Raw genomic sequence first — 14,063 nt, 5'->3', positions numbered from 1 at the left:
TATTGCTTTACAGAAAATAAGAACTCTTTTGTGAATGGCCAGACATTGGCGTAATTACCGACTCGTGCAACAAAATGTTTGTATTCTTTGTAATCACATTGCGTAGATTGTTTCGTTTGATCGGTTTGGATAAGAATCCATTCATTCCGCAACTTAGACACTCTTTTATGTTACTTTCATCAGCAAATGCAGTGAGGGCTATTATCGGATTAGTGAAGTGTAATTTTTGTCGTATTATACCAACGGCTGTGATACCGTCCATTATCGGCATTTGAATATCCATAAATACCAAGTCAAATTGCTGTGGTACTAGCTCTTCTTCTGATTGATCCATTGACTGTTGTATCATTTCCACTGCTTCAGCGCCATTTGCAGCCATTACCAAATTCGTAAATCCTTCGAGTTTCAACATCCGTTTGATGACTTCTTGATTCACTTGATTGTCTTCAGCAACAAGAATCTTGATATTGGATAAGTGGTTCTGCGATGTTAGTGGTGTCGATACTAATGACTCTGTTGACGTGGGGGTTGTACTATGAGTACCAGTATTTGTGCCACTTCCATGGTTATCCGACTTTTGTGCTGTACCGGTTGAGCCCCTAGCAAAAGCAATACTTGAAGGTTTTAATTTTAATCCCTTTTGTGATGGTTTGCGACGATGGGTTAACGATGACGAGTTTTCGTTTGTATCTTCTTTACTCTCATCTGAGCTAGTATCCACTATATCATCTTCAAAAACAACCCTTCTGTTCATCTTCGAATTCGGATTGAACTCATCATCACAGAGAGCTTCAAGATCTTCAGGCGGAATCATGATCTCTCCTGTCTGTGGCAACGGAATGGTTAAAGTGAATGTCGATCCTTCTCCTACTGCTGATTTCACAGTAAGCGTCCCTTTCATCATCGAGGCCAACTGTCGGCATATACTTAAACCCAATCCAGTGCCACCATAGCTTCGACTCAAAGTTTGATCACCTTGAACAAATGGTTCAAACACCTTCTCTTGTAATGCTGGCTCGATACCTGAACCAGTGTCACGAACCTCAATTTGTATAACCCATTGTTTTGGATGGTGTATATTTTTAATCTTGTATGACTTGTGTCCTTCAATCTTTTCCTTTTTGTTTAATGTGTGGTACGTCTTGAAATCTTTGGCTTGAGGCATCATGTACTCGGACTTGGCATCAGACCCTTCTTCTTCCAATTTATCAAGTGATGACCTTGGTGATGGCGACCGCCGACTATCCGAAAATTGTTGTTCAAATAACGCATTTTCGTATTGAATTGTTGAAAGAGTAACGATACTCAGTGTGTCATCAAAGTCACCGCTATTCCTCTTTTTTGGATCAGCTTGTTTCCCTGGTGATGATGTGGAATCCTTAACTTGTACTAAAGTAGTATCGGTATTGTAATTAAAAGGGAATGGTCTTTTGCTGTCATGTACTAAGCACACTTTCTTGAAATCGCAAGCTGCTGACTTGTCATAATCATATTTTCCAAGCAATCTAAAAATGACATCAACTGACCCATCAACCGGAGTGAATTTGAGTGCATTAGACACAAGGTTCATTATGATTTGAATGATCCTATTTGAATCTCCATAAAGTATCATCTTTCTAAATAGACAAGGTTTGACAACAATTTTAAAGTTCACTCGCTGGTCAACAGCTAGTTTATTAAAAATTGAATTGATTTGATAAACAATTTCAAGGATTTGAAACTTGGATTTTTCCAACTTTGACCGGTTTAATGTGTTTTTTGAATATGTTAACAATTCTGTCAAGATATGGAGTAATAACTCACCAGATCTGTAGATCAATTTCAAAGATTCATGGAGTTTTTCCTCGTCCTCCTCTTCCATAGCAATTGATGTCATGCCTAGTATACCATTAAGAGGAGTTCGTAATTCGTGTGATATATTTGCAATGAACACCGTTTTGGCCTCGTTTGCCGCTTCAGCTTGGATTTTAGACGCCTCCAATTCTCGCGTTCGAAGCTTGACTCGCTCTTCCAAGAGAGTATACTGCTTGTCTAGTTCCTCGGTCATGATGTTGAATGCTTCCGACAACTCAGTTAGTTCATCCTTGAAGAACTTCTTTGATGTCTTAATGCGTGCTGGTAGTTGCATACCAGTGGAATAGCCTGAGGTAGATGAAGTTGTCGTTGACGTTACACTATTATTCCTTGAATCATGAGCAATCTTTTCGCTTAGTATTCTCTCTTTTCGGTATTTTGATATGTATTCTGCCGAGTCTTGCAATTGAGTAATGGGCCGGATAAACCACACCGCCAACGGAAACGTGATTAAGCACATAAATACAGCAATAGCAAACATCACACCAATTATGATCTTTTTCAATTTATTTACAGGAGCATTAAACACTGACTTCTCTTGTATCACAATGATTGACCATAAAAGATTGTTTTGCATGATTTGTCTGAACCCAATGGCAACACTCTCACCAGAATAGGATTTGACATTAGTGGAAGTTCCCGAAGGAGAACGTATAGCTGTTCGCACCGAGGTTGACGAATTAATGTTGTACATCTCCCCTGGTCTCAATAGTGAGTTTGCCACAGGAAACACTGTTTGGAATCCAACAGCCGCTTTAGCACGTTCAGTGGAGTTAAAAGTGTCCACGATGTCAGTTAAATTGCCATAAAGTGGTTTAACAGCAATAACATTGTAATCCTCACTTGTTGAATTTAACGCATCTCGAATTGTTTGCGCACTGGCAATAATCGATAAGTAACCAGCAATGTATGGTTTATCAATTATGATTGATGAGTTTGAGTAGACCGGCAACGTCACTCCGATAAAATATGGGCTGAATATATCGGATGAATCATTGGCCAACGGTCCTGTGAAGTAAAATTCTGACCCATTTGAATCTAGTAAAGCAGGTGGGATCGAGCTATTCTGTAGCAAGGGGAACAAGCTGCCAGCTGTTGCCTGAGATACTATTGTTGCATTATTGTACGAACTTGCCAGAACTTGCAAATCCAAATTGTATAATCTAGCTGCAGCAAAAGTTTCAGTTGATGACATATATTGGTCCAACGTATTTTGAGCACTGGAAAACACGGCATTCGAATTGTTCCCTGCCCTATACTGTGACAAGGGTGTAGTGATAGCATCCACAGAAGATAGGGTCCCCACTTGGTAAGCAATAAATGCCAAGGCTTGTTCCACTTGAGTGGATTTTAATTGTGATATGACATACAACCGTTCTGATCTCAGTTGAGTTAAATTCGTGCTAAAGTATAAACCAGTGACGATCCCTAGGATTAAGAGCGAGAACAACGAAGCAAAGCAGACTAGGACTATAAGCTGCGGTCTTATCCCTATCTTAAGCCTTCTCATACTGTCTTTGTGTGTGTGTTTGTGATGGTGCAATGATCAAGTAACTCAACTCTGCGTGGTGACTACTCTATATATGTGTTGGTATTTCTCTTTCTTTGTTATAAACATGTAACTTGTAAGATAGTCGTTTGGGTAGTTGTATTTGTAGTTGCAAATAGGATATTGTTTCTTGAATGTGTAGTGTTATAGAGATGTGTACACCTCTCTAGTGAATAGATCGTTTCTTTTCTTTTTTTTTTGGCAGTTTCCTATTGTTTGTTTCTCGTAAAATGGTTATAAAGCCTTTTACAGATGATGACGATGAACAAAGAGAAAATGGATTCAACAGAACACCGCCAAGGCTCTTCTTTGTAGTATTGAAAATTATTATTTAAAAAAAAACTACAAGGTAAGTATAAAAGCGAGTATATGCAAAGTGTTTCAAGGTTTAAGGTTTTAATACCAAGAACTAATGCTATTTTTACTAAGAAGGTAAATTTGCAGCTTATTAATGTTCTATAAATATATGAGGAAGAATACATTCTATTCCTGGAAAGAGTCAAGACAGAACGTAGTAGTAGCATATTTATCCTACATAGATTCTTTACCATTTTTGTATGCTTCAATTAGCCTGCAGAACTACACTTTGACATTCAATTTCATCCCCACGATCTGAGCTCGTGCAAGGAGCCAAAAAAATAATCCAGCCACTGATAAACAGCCAACAAAGATAATAAAGTTATCATAGTCGTGCACTTTGCCGTGTTTAATTATTGCTGCGGCGATTGGGATACCGAAAAGGTTGGCCAACGAAAGATAAAAGTTCAATATTCCGTACTTCTTGCCCAATTCATTAGCCTTGGAAATTTGTGACAAACACACTGGCAAAAGACTAAGTATTGATCCCGAGAATAATCCTCCCAAAACGCTAAACGCGTAAAGCACCTTGTGATTATTTCCAAATGGAAGTAGCAACACCAATATCGTCAAACAATAGCCCACCAACATAATCACATTTATGTTGAACCTTCCAAAGTAATCACTAGCTAGACCAGGCAAGAATCTTCCTAAAGTCCCGATACCATTCCATATTGTAATCAAAACCAAAGAGTCGGATTCGCTCATTCCATGAGCTATGGCGTAACTGGCAAAATATGTGACTAGTAACACGAGACTAAGCTCGGTAAAAAACCCACCACAGATAATAAACAAAAAAATTGTATCTCTCACTTTGCAAAACTCAATAAATTTACCAGGCACCTCGTTCCATTGGAAAGAAAGTTTATTCAGTCTCTTTTCTTTCCTAAACCTCTCCCTCACTAAGACAATTGAGCAAATCATGCAACCCAAACATGTGAATGCTAATATTCTAAGAGCCCATACAAATCCCACCAGTGAATACAACTTTCTCAACATTAATGGAAATACTAGCCCGCCAATACTTCCTCCTGCTGTTGCAAGCCCGGTGCTGAATCCAACACCTAGCTTGCTATTCATGCCTTCAAACTTCTCTATCTTATCATCATCGTCTAAGGCAATATTTGAATTGTCCAGATTTTTAATCTTGGGGCTAAACCAATGGCCTATAACAGACACTAACGGAGCCATGCCAAAGCCATTGCCGACACCTAAACTTATAAAACTCAAAATAAAGTGCCAAACTTCAACACTACTGGCTGCCCCCATTAGTCCAGCAAATATAAACGATGTCAGATATATTAATAGCCATAACGTTCCATTTGAGTCAAATAATGGACCCGAGATTAATGCCCCGGCGTAAGCCAATGCCAAATAAATTGAAAAGATCCAAGAAACTGTGCTGGCAGAATACCCTTTAAACTGATTTACTGAAACATAAGATTGCACAGCACCAATGGAGTTGATCAACCCTAAGTTAACAACAAGCCCAAGAAATGAACCAACTAGAACGGCGTACGGTTGCACATTTTTGAATCTGGCAAATGTGTCATCATCTGGACTTGAGGATGCTGAAGAAGAAGAAGACAACGGCGAATCAGATGTCCGTTGGAATTCAATCGATGACTGAACTGATTGGTCTTGTCTTGGTGTGTCAAAGCTGTTTGGTAATTCACCGATAGGAGTGGCTGGGTGGTCCCGATCGTCAAATTTATTGGAGTTTATATTCCTCGAATGAACATGCGCAGCATTCAATTCAATCTCTTCCGTGAAGGTCATTTAACAGTCTCTGAAATTGGTTGACAGCGTGTGTTTATAGTGTATTGTGGAGTTAAGTTTTGGTAAGTTGGATGCCGATGAGGTTTTATACATAAACTTTTTGCTGCGCTTGACTAATTTCGGAATTACACCTCCATTAGATATCGATTAGTCATCGGAGGTGATTTTGATTATGCATTTAGTTGTAACCTTAAACTTATTTAGAACACAGACACCATTAGTTAGGATTAACTCGCTTCTTCTATAGCTGCGTCGTTCAACCAGGTGGCAGTTTGCTGTCCCAACTGAACCCCTAACAATCTATGCCGTCTCACTAACTTAAACAGATTTGCGCTGCGCATTGCTTCTGGTAGCAATATGAAAAAATAAATAAGAAAGCAGCAGCATCTTTGCGAATACTTCCAATTCCTAAAAGAGGCATACATACGATCAAAGCAATGCCACACGACCACCACGGGGAGGAGGAGAGGCTATTAGATGATGAGCATACTCAACAAGGCAGCGTGAATGACTTGCACAGCGATAACTCAGACCACGAAGATAACGATATCGTATACATCAAAAAACAGATCAAGCAAAATGCCACACAACCGTTCTACAGACGGCCTAGTGTTTTTGCTGTAATCTTTTTGATAGGGTTGCTCACTCTTAGCTCATCTAGTGCAGAGGGCACCCGCCAGTCATTAATCTACGCCAAGGCATTGGAATCGTCAAAAAGTGACGAGGCGTCAGTTCCCTACATTGTTGCTCGTTTCAACCAATACTTCTTGGTTGGAACTACGGCAACAGCGTTGATCCCAATCGCCAAGTTTGGAGAATTATCGAACGTGTATGGAAGGAAGCTATATTTTGTGATGGTCATAATCACAATCACCATTTCGCGCATGCTCCAGTACCACCTTTTCAGAAACTACGTGGGTTTGCAGTTTGGTAAGCTACTTTTGGCCAATTATGTCTCGTGTTTGTTTGGAGGAGTCAACATTATTGGAGCATTGACCGAACTGTATGTGTCAGATTTTACTTTGCCCGAAAGTAGAATTTTTCAATTTGGCTTGGCTTCGTCAGCGACATTTATTGGGCAACTGTTTGGTCCGTTGATAGGTACGTTGATTAGCGATTGGGCTGGCGGAAAGTCAGCCGAAGCAGTCAGTGAGGCTGACTTCACCGTGTTGAAGTTTGAGCTAGCAGTTATGCTTTTGTTGCTGGTTTATGTTATCACGTTATTTCCTGAGTCAAGGAACGAATTAGCAAGAGAAGCATCAGAGGAGCAATTGGTTGAGCACGAGCTAGAGGAGGAAGGAAATTCGGCTTCTGAGGCTGCTTCCGAGTCAAGCGACCTTGACAAAAACCTCAACAGACTTGTCTTGTATCAAATTTTCAAGAGCATTGACATTATACAACCAATGAAAATCCTAACATATCCTAGCGAAGTGGCAAAGGTGAACAAAAAGCACCGCTTGCAAGAGTTGCGTTTAGTTGTCATATCGTTGGTGCTAATTTATGCCACGTATCAAACATTGATATTTTCCTTAAACCAGGTGGTTATCGAATACGGGCAATATGCATTCCATTGGGATTCAGACAACATATCCTACCTCCTATCAACAATTTCAGTATCGCGAGCCATCTCGCTTGTGTTAATTTTACCGTTTTTTGAGAAAACCTTGTTGAAAAGAACATTCTCCTTAAGATCGTTGAATCGGCTGTTTGACATGGTGGAGTACATCCTCATGTTATTATCTTTTGGCGTTGCCATACTTGTATTTCTTGCATTTTACACAACTCAGAGTCGCGGTTTTTACATCGCTGCAGGGTGTTTTTCATTCGACGCATTAATTGGCCCTGTATTTGATTCAACGATTATCAAGTTTTTCCCCAACTCTAGTTCTGGCCAAGTTTACGGAGCAATCACATTACTCGTGTCGTTGATGAATTTAGTCTCGCCCATATTAGTGACCTGGATCTATGAGTTGGCGTTGAACTTTGAACATGCCAATCTTGTGTATTTGTTTTATGCGTTTTGGATGGGTGTTTTCATTTTCGTTGTTTACTTGTGTAAGCGTGTGTTGCATTTGAACAGAAGCACCACCGATAAGGAGTTTAAGTTCATGAATGGTGAACTTTAGCAAGTACTAATAAGATTAATGTTTTGGCTACATCCTTTGCAATATCAATCAGTACAAGGACTGTCCACAAAGCAGGGTGACTCATAAGATGGCGTATATGAACGTGTGATACAAAGGTCAAACGAAGAAGATTACACTTGAAACGCATTGTGTCTGAAAATAAGTAGCTCTCTACCCCCTGACACTTGTGTATTTTGTGGTGTTGAATATGAGAAGTGTCAAAAGATAAGCCAATACACCTGGTTGTTATACAAGTGCACCAGAGAAAGGAATAGATCATAAATATTTCACTTAAATAAAGGAATAAATAACCACTAAAAAAAAAGGCCCGCTCCTCATTACTGATCAATTGGCAAAATATTTGGTACTGGTCCCAAAGGAGTAATACCATAAGGATTAATCTTGACATGAGATTTAGTATAATGGTACTTGATATGTTCAAAATTTGTCGTCTCTTGGAACCCAGGGATTTTCCAATACAACAATCTAAGCCAATTATGAATATTTGGATAATGAGTTCTAATCATTCCAATATTGCATTTGAAATGTTGAACATAAACTGGGTCAAAACGGATAATTGTAGTGAATAACCTAATATCAGCCTCAGTTAAACTATTGCCTAATAAAAATTCATTTTTGCGGTCTTGTTGCTTATTCTGTTGCAATAATGACTCAACTTTATCCAAATGGGCAAACACGTTACGACACTCTTTATCATAAACCTCTTGCTTGGATGCAAATCCTGTTTTATAAACTCCATTGTTGATGTTATCATAGACCCAGCTGTTTAATTCATCAATTTGCGATTCCAACTCTTTGGGAACCAAATTCAAGTCAGCATATTCTGTAGGCAAAATTGAATTAAATTCGGAATTCAACATTCTGATAATCTCGGCTGATTCGTTATTGACAATTGTTTGCTCCTTTTTGTCCCACAATACAGGAACAGTGAATCTACCTTGATAATTGGGATCAGCTTTAAAGTACAATTCTCTCAATCGACTAAAGCCATATAAATGGTCAGGTGTGCCTAATGACACATCATCCTTTTGCTTTAATGAATCCAATTCTTCCTTGGTTGGGAATCTCCATCCTTTATCATCCATGTGCCAGTGAACCACTGACAATCCTATAATTGAAACCAAACCTTTCAACCTCCTAGTGATTAATGTACGATGGGCCCATGGACAAGCAAATGAAACATACAAGTGGTATCTACCTGCTTCAGGAGGGAATCTAGCACCAGGCTTGCTACTAATCCAATCACGAAAAACCGATGGTTTTCTCTTGTAGTTACCATCTTCGTCGGCAAACTTTAAAATTTCAATATTCTAGAGAAAGGGTTAGTATGAGCTATGTGAAGGGTTCAGTAGATAAAAAAGACATGCTCCAGACATTATAGCTAATTAATTGATACTGCCCAAAGGTGTAGATGAAGAAGGAGCGGTGAAATTTTTGAATATTTAAATGACTATTTGACCCTGGGGGGATACAACAACAAAAGTATGGCCGTTATATACAGGATCTGCTGTTTTACTTTAGTAACTAATTACAAATGGGGAGAAAAGTGGATAATGACTAAAGTTTTAGTATGACATATACTTGTACTGGCAGCTAAATGTGGCAAGGAGCTGCTTATAGAAATCCATTCAATTCAAATAGTATCTACTCTATCCCATTACTACTCGTTGTGTTGTTTCCCTTACAAATTTAAAGTAGATTGCTATGACGTATCAACAATGTCATAAATAAATACAACACGACATTGAATAAAATGAGTCGTGTGCATTAACTCAATTGTTATTTTGTATATTTTGGTTTTTTCTTTCTATCATCAATCCTCAACAAAAGCGGCTCATAATTCACGAAACTTTTTCCAAAACAACAAAAAGTCTTAAAACAAGAAACGATTACAGAATATGACATCGATTAAAGAAGATTCTATTGATGAGAAGATAAACCCACAACTTAAACAAGAAACACTGCAAGCAGAGGAGCTGTCGCAGGCACAATCAAAGCCTGAAGAAACACAGGCAACATCTTCTCCAAGCAGCAAGAACAATAGTTCCGCCACCGAAGCCACCACCTCTACAAATACGTCAAAGGCATTACGCAAACTACCCCCACTTGCCAGTCTTCAAACCGTCTATCGTAGTGACTATCAACCATTCACCACGTTTTTACCGTACGAGCCAGCATATAGAGAGCAACAACCCAATAGTAATTCACCTACAGGTGTAAACGCTGTAACGACGACAAATATTGCTGCTAGTGCCGTATCACGTTTAGAATCGGGAGATTTTGAGTCAGCATCCACAGAGGCAAAATCCGAACCAATTGAGTGGAGTGGCAACACTACCAATGCTAATGATACCGAACTGAGGACACAAGACTCCAAGGTTGATAATTCCCGACAGTCGCTGGAAGGAGAAGAATCTCTTCATCAGCAACAACAGCAGCAGCAGCAGCAGATGTATCCTCGCTTGACCAAAGCCCAACCGAGCTCATTTTTATTACCCAAAGACCGACAAAAACCATTCAAATGCACGTTTGAATCCTGTAAATGGACATTTGCACGTCAATCCGATCTAACCCGACACTTCAAATCACACATGGCGCCACAATACCATTGCCCTTATTGGAAAAATGATCCAACCTGTCATAAAAATGGCGGCGCTTTTAATCGATTAGATGTTTTAAAACGACATTTGAAATTGGTACATTTTGTAAGAGATAAGCGATTACCCATTGGTGAGGGAAACGGCGTCAGTGGAAATGGAGAAGGAGGAGGAGCTAGTGGTGTAAATGCTACAAGCTCATTGATTAAGAGTGTTGATGAACCAGGGTGGTGTCGATCTTGTCAACGCATGTTCCCTAATGCCAAGGCATTTATAGACCATTGTTATGAATGTGCGTCACAAACACAACCAACAGAATGGCGATCTCAAAAAGGCTCGAGTGGCAGGACTGGTGGCGGCAGTGGTGGTGGTGATGGTGATGAATTATTATCAAGCGCTGATCTACACCAGACTAAATTTAGAGTACTTTTAGGTCCACCACAAGCAAAGAAGCAGAAAATTACGCCCACAGCAACCACAACAACGGGTACATGATACAATGAACGTAGAAAAAAAAAACATGGAACACGAGAATCAATTTATATAAGTTATAATAATACACTAATAAAGGGTGGAGTAGTAGCTGAAAGAGAGTGGAAACTCCAATCCAATCAATGCTGAAAGAAAATTCACCTCTTACGTAGATTGTTCACTTTCCCTTTCTTCTCTTTCAAAGAAATCGAGAATGGCACAATTTGGATGAATGATATAAACCGTCCTTACTCCAGACGAAGTTGGATCAGGCATCGACTCATCACCATCATCACCATCATTGCCCTCATTTTCATTATGAGACACACTCATCAAGATTCTATCTTTAACCAATCGTTTCAAAACCTTGTAGGCAATTTTACGTTGTTGTAAGTAATCAGCCTCGCTCGATAAATCATCTTCTTTTTGTAACAAGTACCATTCGACTAATTCGTCAGCTGTCAAGCCTTCGCCTCCCGCTTTATCATCCTCGGATATTTTCTTGACTAACAAGTTCATCACCGAGACATATTTATCATATGATATCGTTGTTGGTTCAGTTCTAGTAGTTGTTGATCTTGCAGCATCACTCAGAGCGTTTCCACTGGCATCTTCATCCATATCCGCATTCTCTTCTTGTCCCTCTTCTTGCTGTTCAATATCATCGGCTTCCATTTCAATATCATCCATTTCAACTCTAATGATTGATTGTTTTAACAAATCATAAGCTTCAGCTACAAAATCAGGCGTGATTTCCTCAGTACAGTTGGCCCTAGCAATAGCTTCACTTAGTCTAATCATTGACTCCAATTGACGAACAGTGATACGATAGGAAGAACGACCCAAACCTTGAGCATCATCGTCACGTAATTCTTTATACCTAGTAACAAGGAAGTCTCTTGCTTGTTTGGTCATTTTGGGGTTGAATGTTTTGGCATATTTGATATATCTGGACAATTGTTCGGCTGAATAAGGTGGATCAATAGCTTCATCTCTGAGCATATGCAAGTCAACTATATGTGAGGCCAATTGAGTATCAACACGTTCATTACAGTCATCCAAAATGACAAAAAACAAATCAAATCTTGACATGATGGGCGCCGTCATGTTCAAGTTTGACCGAAGACCAATTTTTCGATTATACCTACCACCAATGGGGTTTGCTGCAGCCAAGATTGAAGTACGTGCATTTAAAGTCGCATGAATACCTGCCTTGGCAATTGAGATGGTTTGTTGTTCCATAGCTTCATGAATTGCCACTTGGTCAACAACATCCATCTTGTCAAATTCATCAATGGCACAGATTCCATTATCGGCCAACATCAACGCACCTGCCTCGATGGTGTATTCACCGCTTTCCTCATCTCTCACCACTGCCGCAGTCAAACCAGCGGCTGAAGATGCTTTACCCGAGGTGTAAACGGCACGAGGACTAAACCCACAAACATATTTCAAGAATTGCGATTTAGAAGTAGATGGATCTCCAACAATGCAAATATTGATATCACCTCTCAAATTGATTCCGTCAACTGTTTGTTTGTGAACACCAGAAAGTAGTTGTAACAAGATTCCTTTTTTGACGGTATCATGCCCAAACACAGCTGGAGCAACCGATTGAACTAATTTGTCATAAATGTATTCATCTTTAACCATCTCTTTCAACTCATCAACTTCAGATTGTGGTAAAGAGAGAAGGTAGGCATCGGAGTTATCATTATCCTCATCCCGCTCATTACCAATTTTGTTAATCATTGAGCAAACATGGCAAGCATTGAATGCCAACTTATATGTTAAATCTCTAACACCAAGTGTTTTCAATCCTGAAACACCTGAATTCAACTCTGATCCCCCTTTGTTTTCCTTGATGGATTGAGGTTTGACACCAGGTAAACCCAACTGTGATACATCAGGTATGACAATTTCGCAACCGGTGAATTTACATTTGTCACCCGGCTTGGCTCTTTCTACTGCCTCGCCTCTTAAAATCACATCCAATGTTCTTGGCATTGATCCGGTGGGGATTTCATTAGCATTCTCTTGTATACGAACCCTTTGCCAGTCGATAAACAACGATTTGGACACATTCAAGGTGAAGTACGATTGGTTTTCACATGAAGGACATGAAGTTGGCTCAGTGTATTTGAAAATCTGTTCAACACCTTCAATCAATGCCGAGCACATGTCACAAGTAAAGCTTCCCATATACAATTCAGGTCTAACTTCAGAAGTTCTGGTGACAGTACCAGTAATTGTCATCAACGACCCAATCTTGTTTGAACGAACATCTCTAATTCTTTGAACTGTTGGTAAATTGAAAAATGAAAGTTGGAAAACACGTTCATTTGAAGCGGCACTAGTTGTAGATAAACTGTTTTCACTTTCTGGTTCGTCATTTTCAACTTGACCCAATAAATTAGTATGAAGTAATTGAGGGGCATATTTTTTCAAAAGTCTTTTCAACCCATTGAGCAAAAACGGGTAGAACCGATAATATTGTTCCGATATAGCAGTAGCTAAAACCCCATTTTCTCTGGACATTAAATCTTGGTAGTTAATGTACAACGTACTATATTCAAATGTCTTCATGGATTCAATTTGTGCCAAGTATATCTTCCCCTCCCATCCATTATCCAGTTGCTCCGGATCAACAAATTCTTCAATAAAATTTTCAAAACTTTCACGAACTTTTTCACCAGTAACATCAACTACTTTAGGGGCAGCATTTTGTCTTCTTCTACCGGCGACGATTGGTCTTTGTTGGGAATTTATCTGCAGTTGTTGCAGTTGCAGTTGTTGATGGTGGTGTTGCAGCTGCAGTTGCAGTTGCAGTCCTAATATTGTAGAACCATTGTCTGAAAACATGATGGGACCAGTTGTTGTTGCTGGAGCAGGTGTGGAAACATCTCTGCCGTATGATGAGGATACTTGTGAATTAAGCAATTGAGCAGCATCTGATGGTATACCAGCAGGCGATGAAACAAAATTAGACATCTGTGTGGTGTGTGTGTGTGTGTGTGTGTGTGTGTGTGTGTGTAAGTGTGAATAGACTGCAATTAGATATCAAGTGGTAAGAACTAGTGGTTGAATCAAGGGTGATATATATTTTCTGTACTTCCTTTCAGTTTTGAAAAAAAAAGGAAAAGACGCGTCTCATTATTATATTTTGTGTTACACAAAACAATTAATATACCGCTACCACTTTAGTCAATCAATTATCCTAAATAGGAATAAATATTAATTATACACACCAAGTATTCCATCAAGTGGTGTGTACTTAATGTTCAACATTTGTAAACAAAGTTATTATGA

General features: G+C 39.3%; 6 protein-coding genes across 6 annotated transcripts; 2 read left to right on the top strand and 4 right to left on the bottom strand. All coding sequences in view use genetic code 12, as the record gives it.

Annotated features, from left to right (window-relative positions):
• Positions 1-7: 7 nt before the first annotated feature.
• On the bottom strand, positions 8-3,364 carry SLN1 (Sln1p; the record flags this gene model as incomplete). Its single annotated transcript, XM_051813629.1, has 1 exon — positions 8-3,364. The coding sequence occupies one exon, from the start codon at positions 3,362-3,364 to the stop codon at positions 8-10; it is 3,357 nt and encodes a 1,118-aa protein (XP_051672747.1).
• A 618-nt stretch (positions 3,365-3,982) lies between these two features.
• Positions 3,983-5,539, bottom strand: CANMA_001640 (uncharacterized protein; the record flags this gene model as incomplete). Its single annotated transcript, XM_051813628.1, has 1 exon — positions 3,983-5,539. The coding sequence occupies one exon, from the start codon at positions 5,537-5,539 to the stop codon at positions 3,983-3,985; it is 1,557 nt and encodes a 518-aa protein (XP_051672746.1).
• A 437-nt stretch (positions 5,540-5,976) lies between these two features.
• CANMA_001639 (uncharacterized protein) lies at positions 5,977-7,665 on the top strand (the record flags this gene model as incomplete). Its single annotated transcript, XM_051813627.1, has 1 exon — positions 5,977-7,665. One exon carries the CDS (start codon positions 5,977-5,979, stop codon positions 7,663-7,665), a length of 1,689 nt encoding a protein of 562 aa, XP_051672745.1.
• A 338-nt stretch (positions 7,666-8,003) lies between these two features.
• On the bottom strand, positions 8,004-9,454 carry ECM4 (omega-class glutathione transferase; the record flags this gene model as incomplete). Its single annotated transcript, XM_051813626.1, has 2 exons — positions 8,004-8,996; positions 9,422-9,454. The coding sequence occupies 2 exons, from the start codon at positions 9,452-9,454 to the stop codon at positions 8,004-8,006; spliced, it is 1,026 nt and encodes a 341-aa protein (XP_051672744.1).
• Positions 9,455-9,584: 130 nt separating this feature from the next.
• CANMA_001637 (uncharacterized protein) lies at positions 9,585-10,778 on the top strand (the record flags this gene model as incomplete). The annotated part of the gene is made up of 1 exon (XM_051813624.1): positions 9,585-10,778. One exon carries the CDS (start codon positions 9,585-9,587, stop codon positions 10,776-10,778), a length of 1,194 nt encoding a protein of 397 aa, XP_051672743.1.
• A 141-nt stretch (positions 10,779-10,919) lies between these two features.
• On the bottom strand, positions 10,920-13,745 carry MCM6 (MCM DNA helicase complex subunit; the record flags this gene model as incomplete). Its single annotated transcript, XM_051813623.1, has 1 exon — positions 10,920-13,745. One exon carries the CDS (start codon positions 13,743-13,745, stop codon positions 10,920-10,922), a length of 2,826 nt encoding a protein of 941 aa, XP_051672742.1.
• Positions 13,746-14,063: the final 318 nt, after the last annotated feature.

The sequence above is a fragment of the Candida margitis genome (assembly GCF_024628925.1).
Source record: "Candida margitis strain CBS 14175 chromosome Unknown scaffold29, whole genome shotgun sequence".
Taxonomy (NCBI): domain Eukaryota; kingdom Fungi; phylum Ascomycota; class Pichiomycetes; order Serinales; family Debaryomycetaceae; genus Lodderomyces; species Lodderomyces margitis.
The sequence above is the reverse complement of the archived record's forward strand: the minus strand, read 5'-3'. Positions and strand labels throughout refer to the sequence as shown.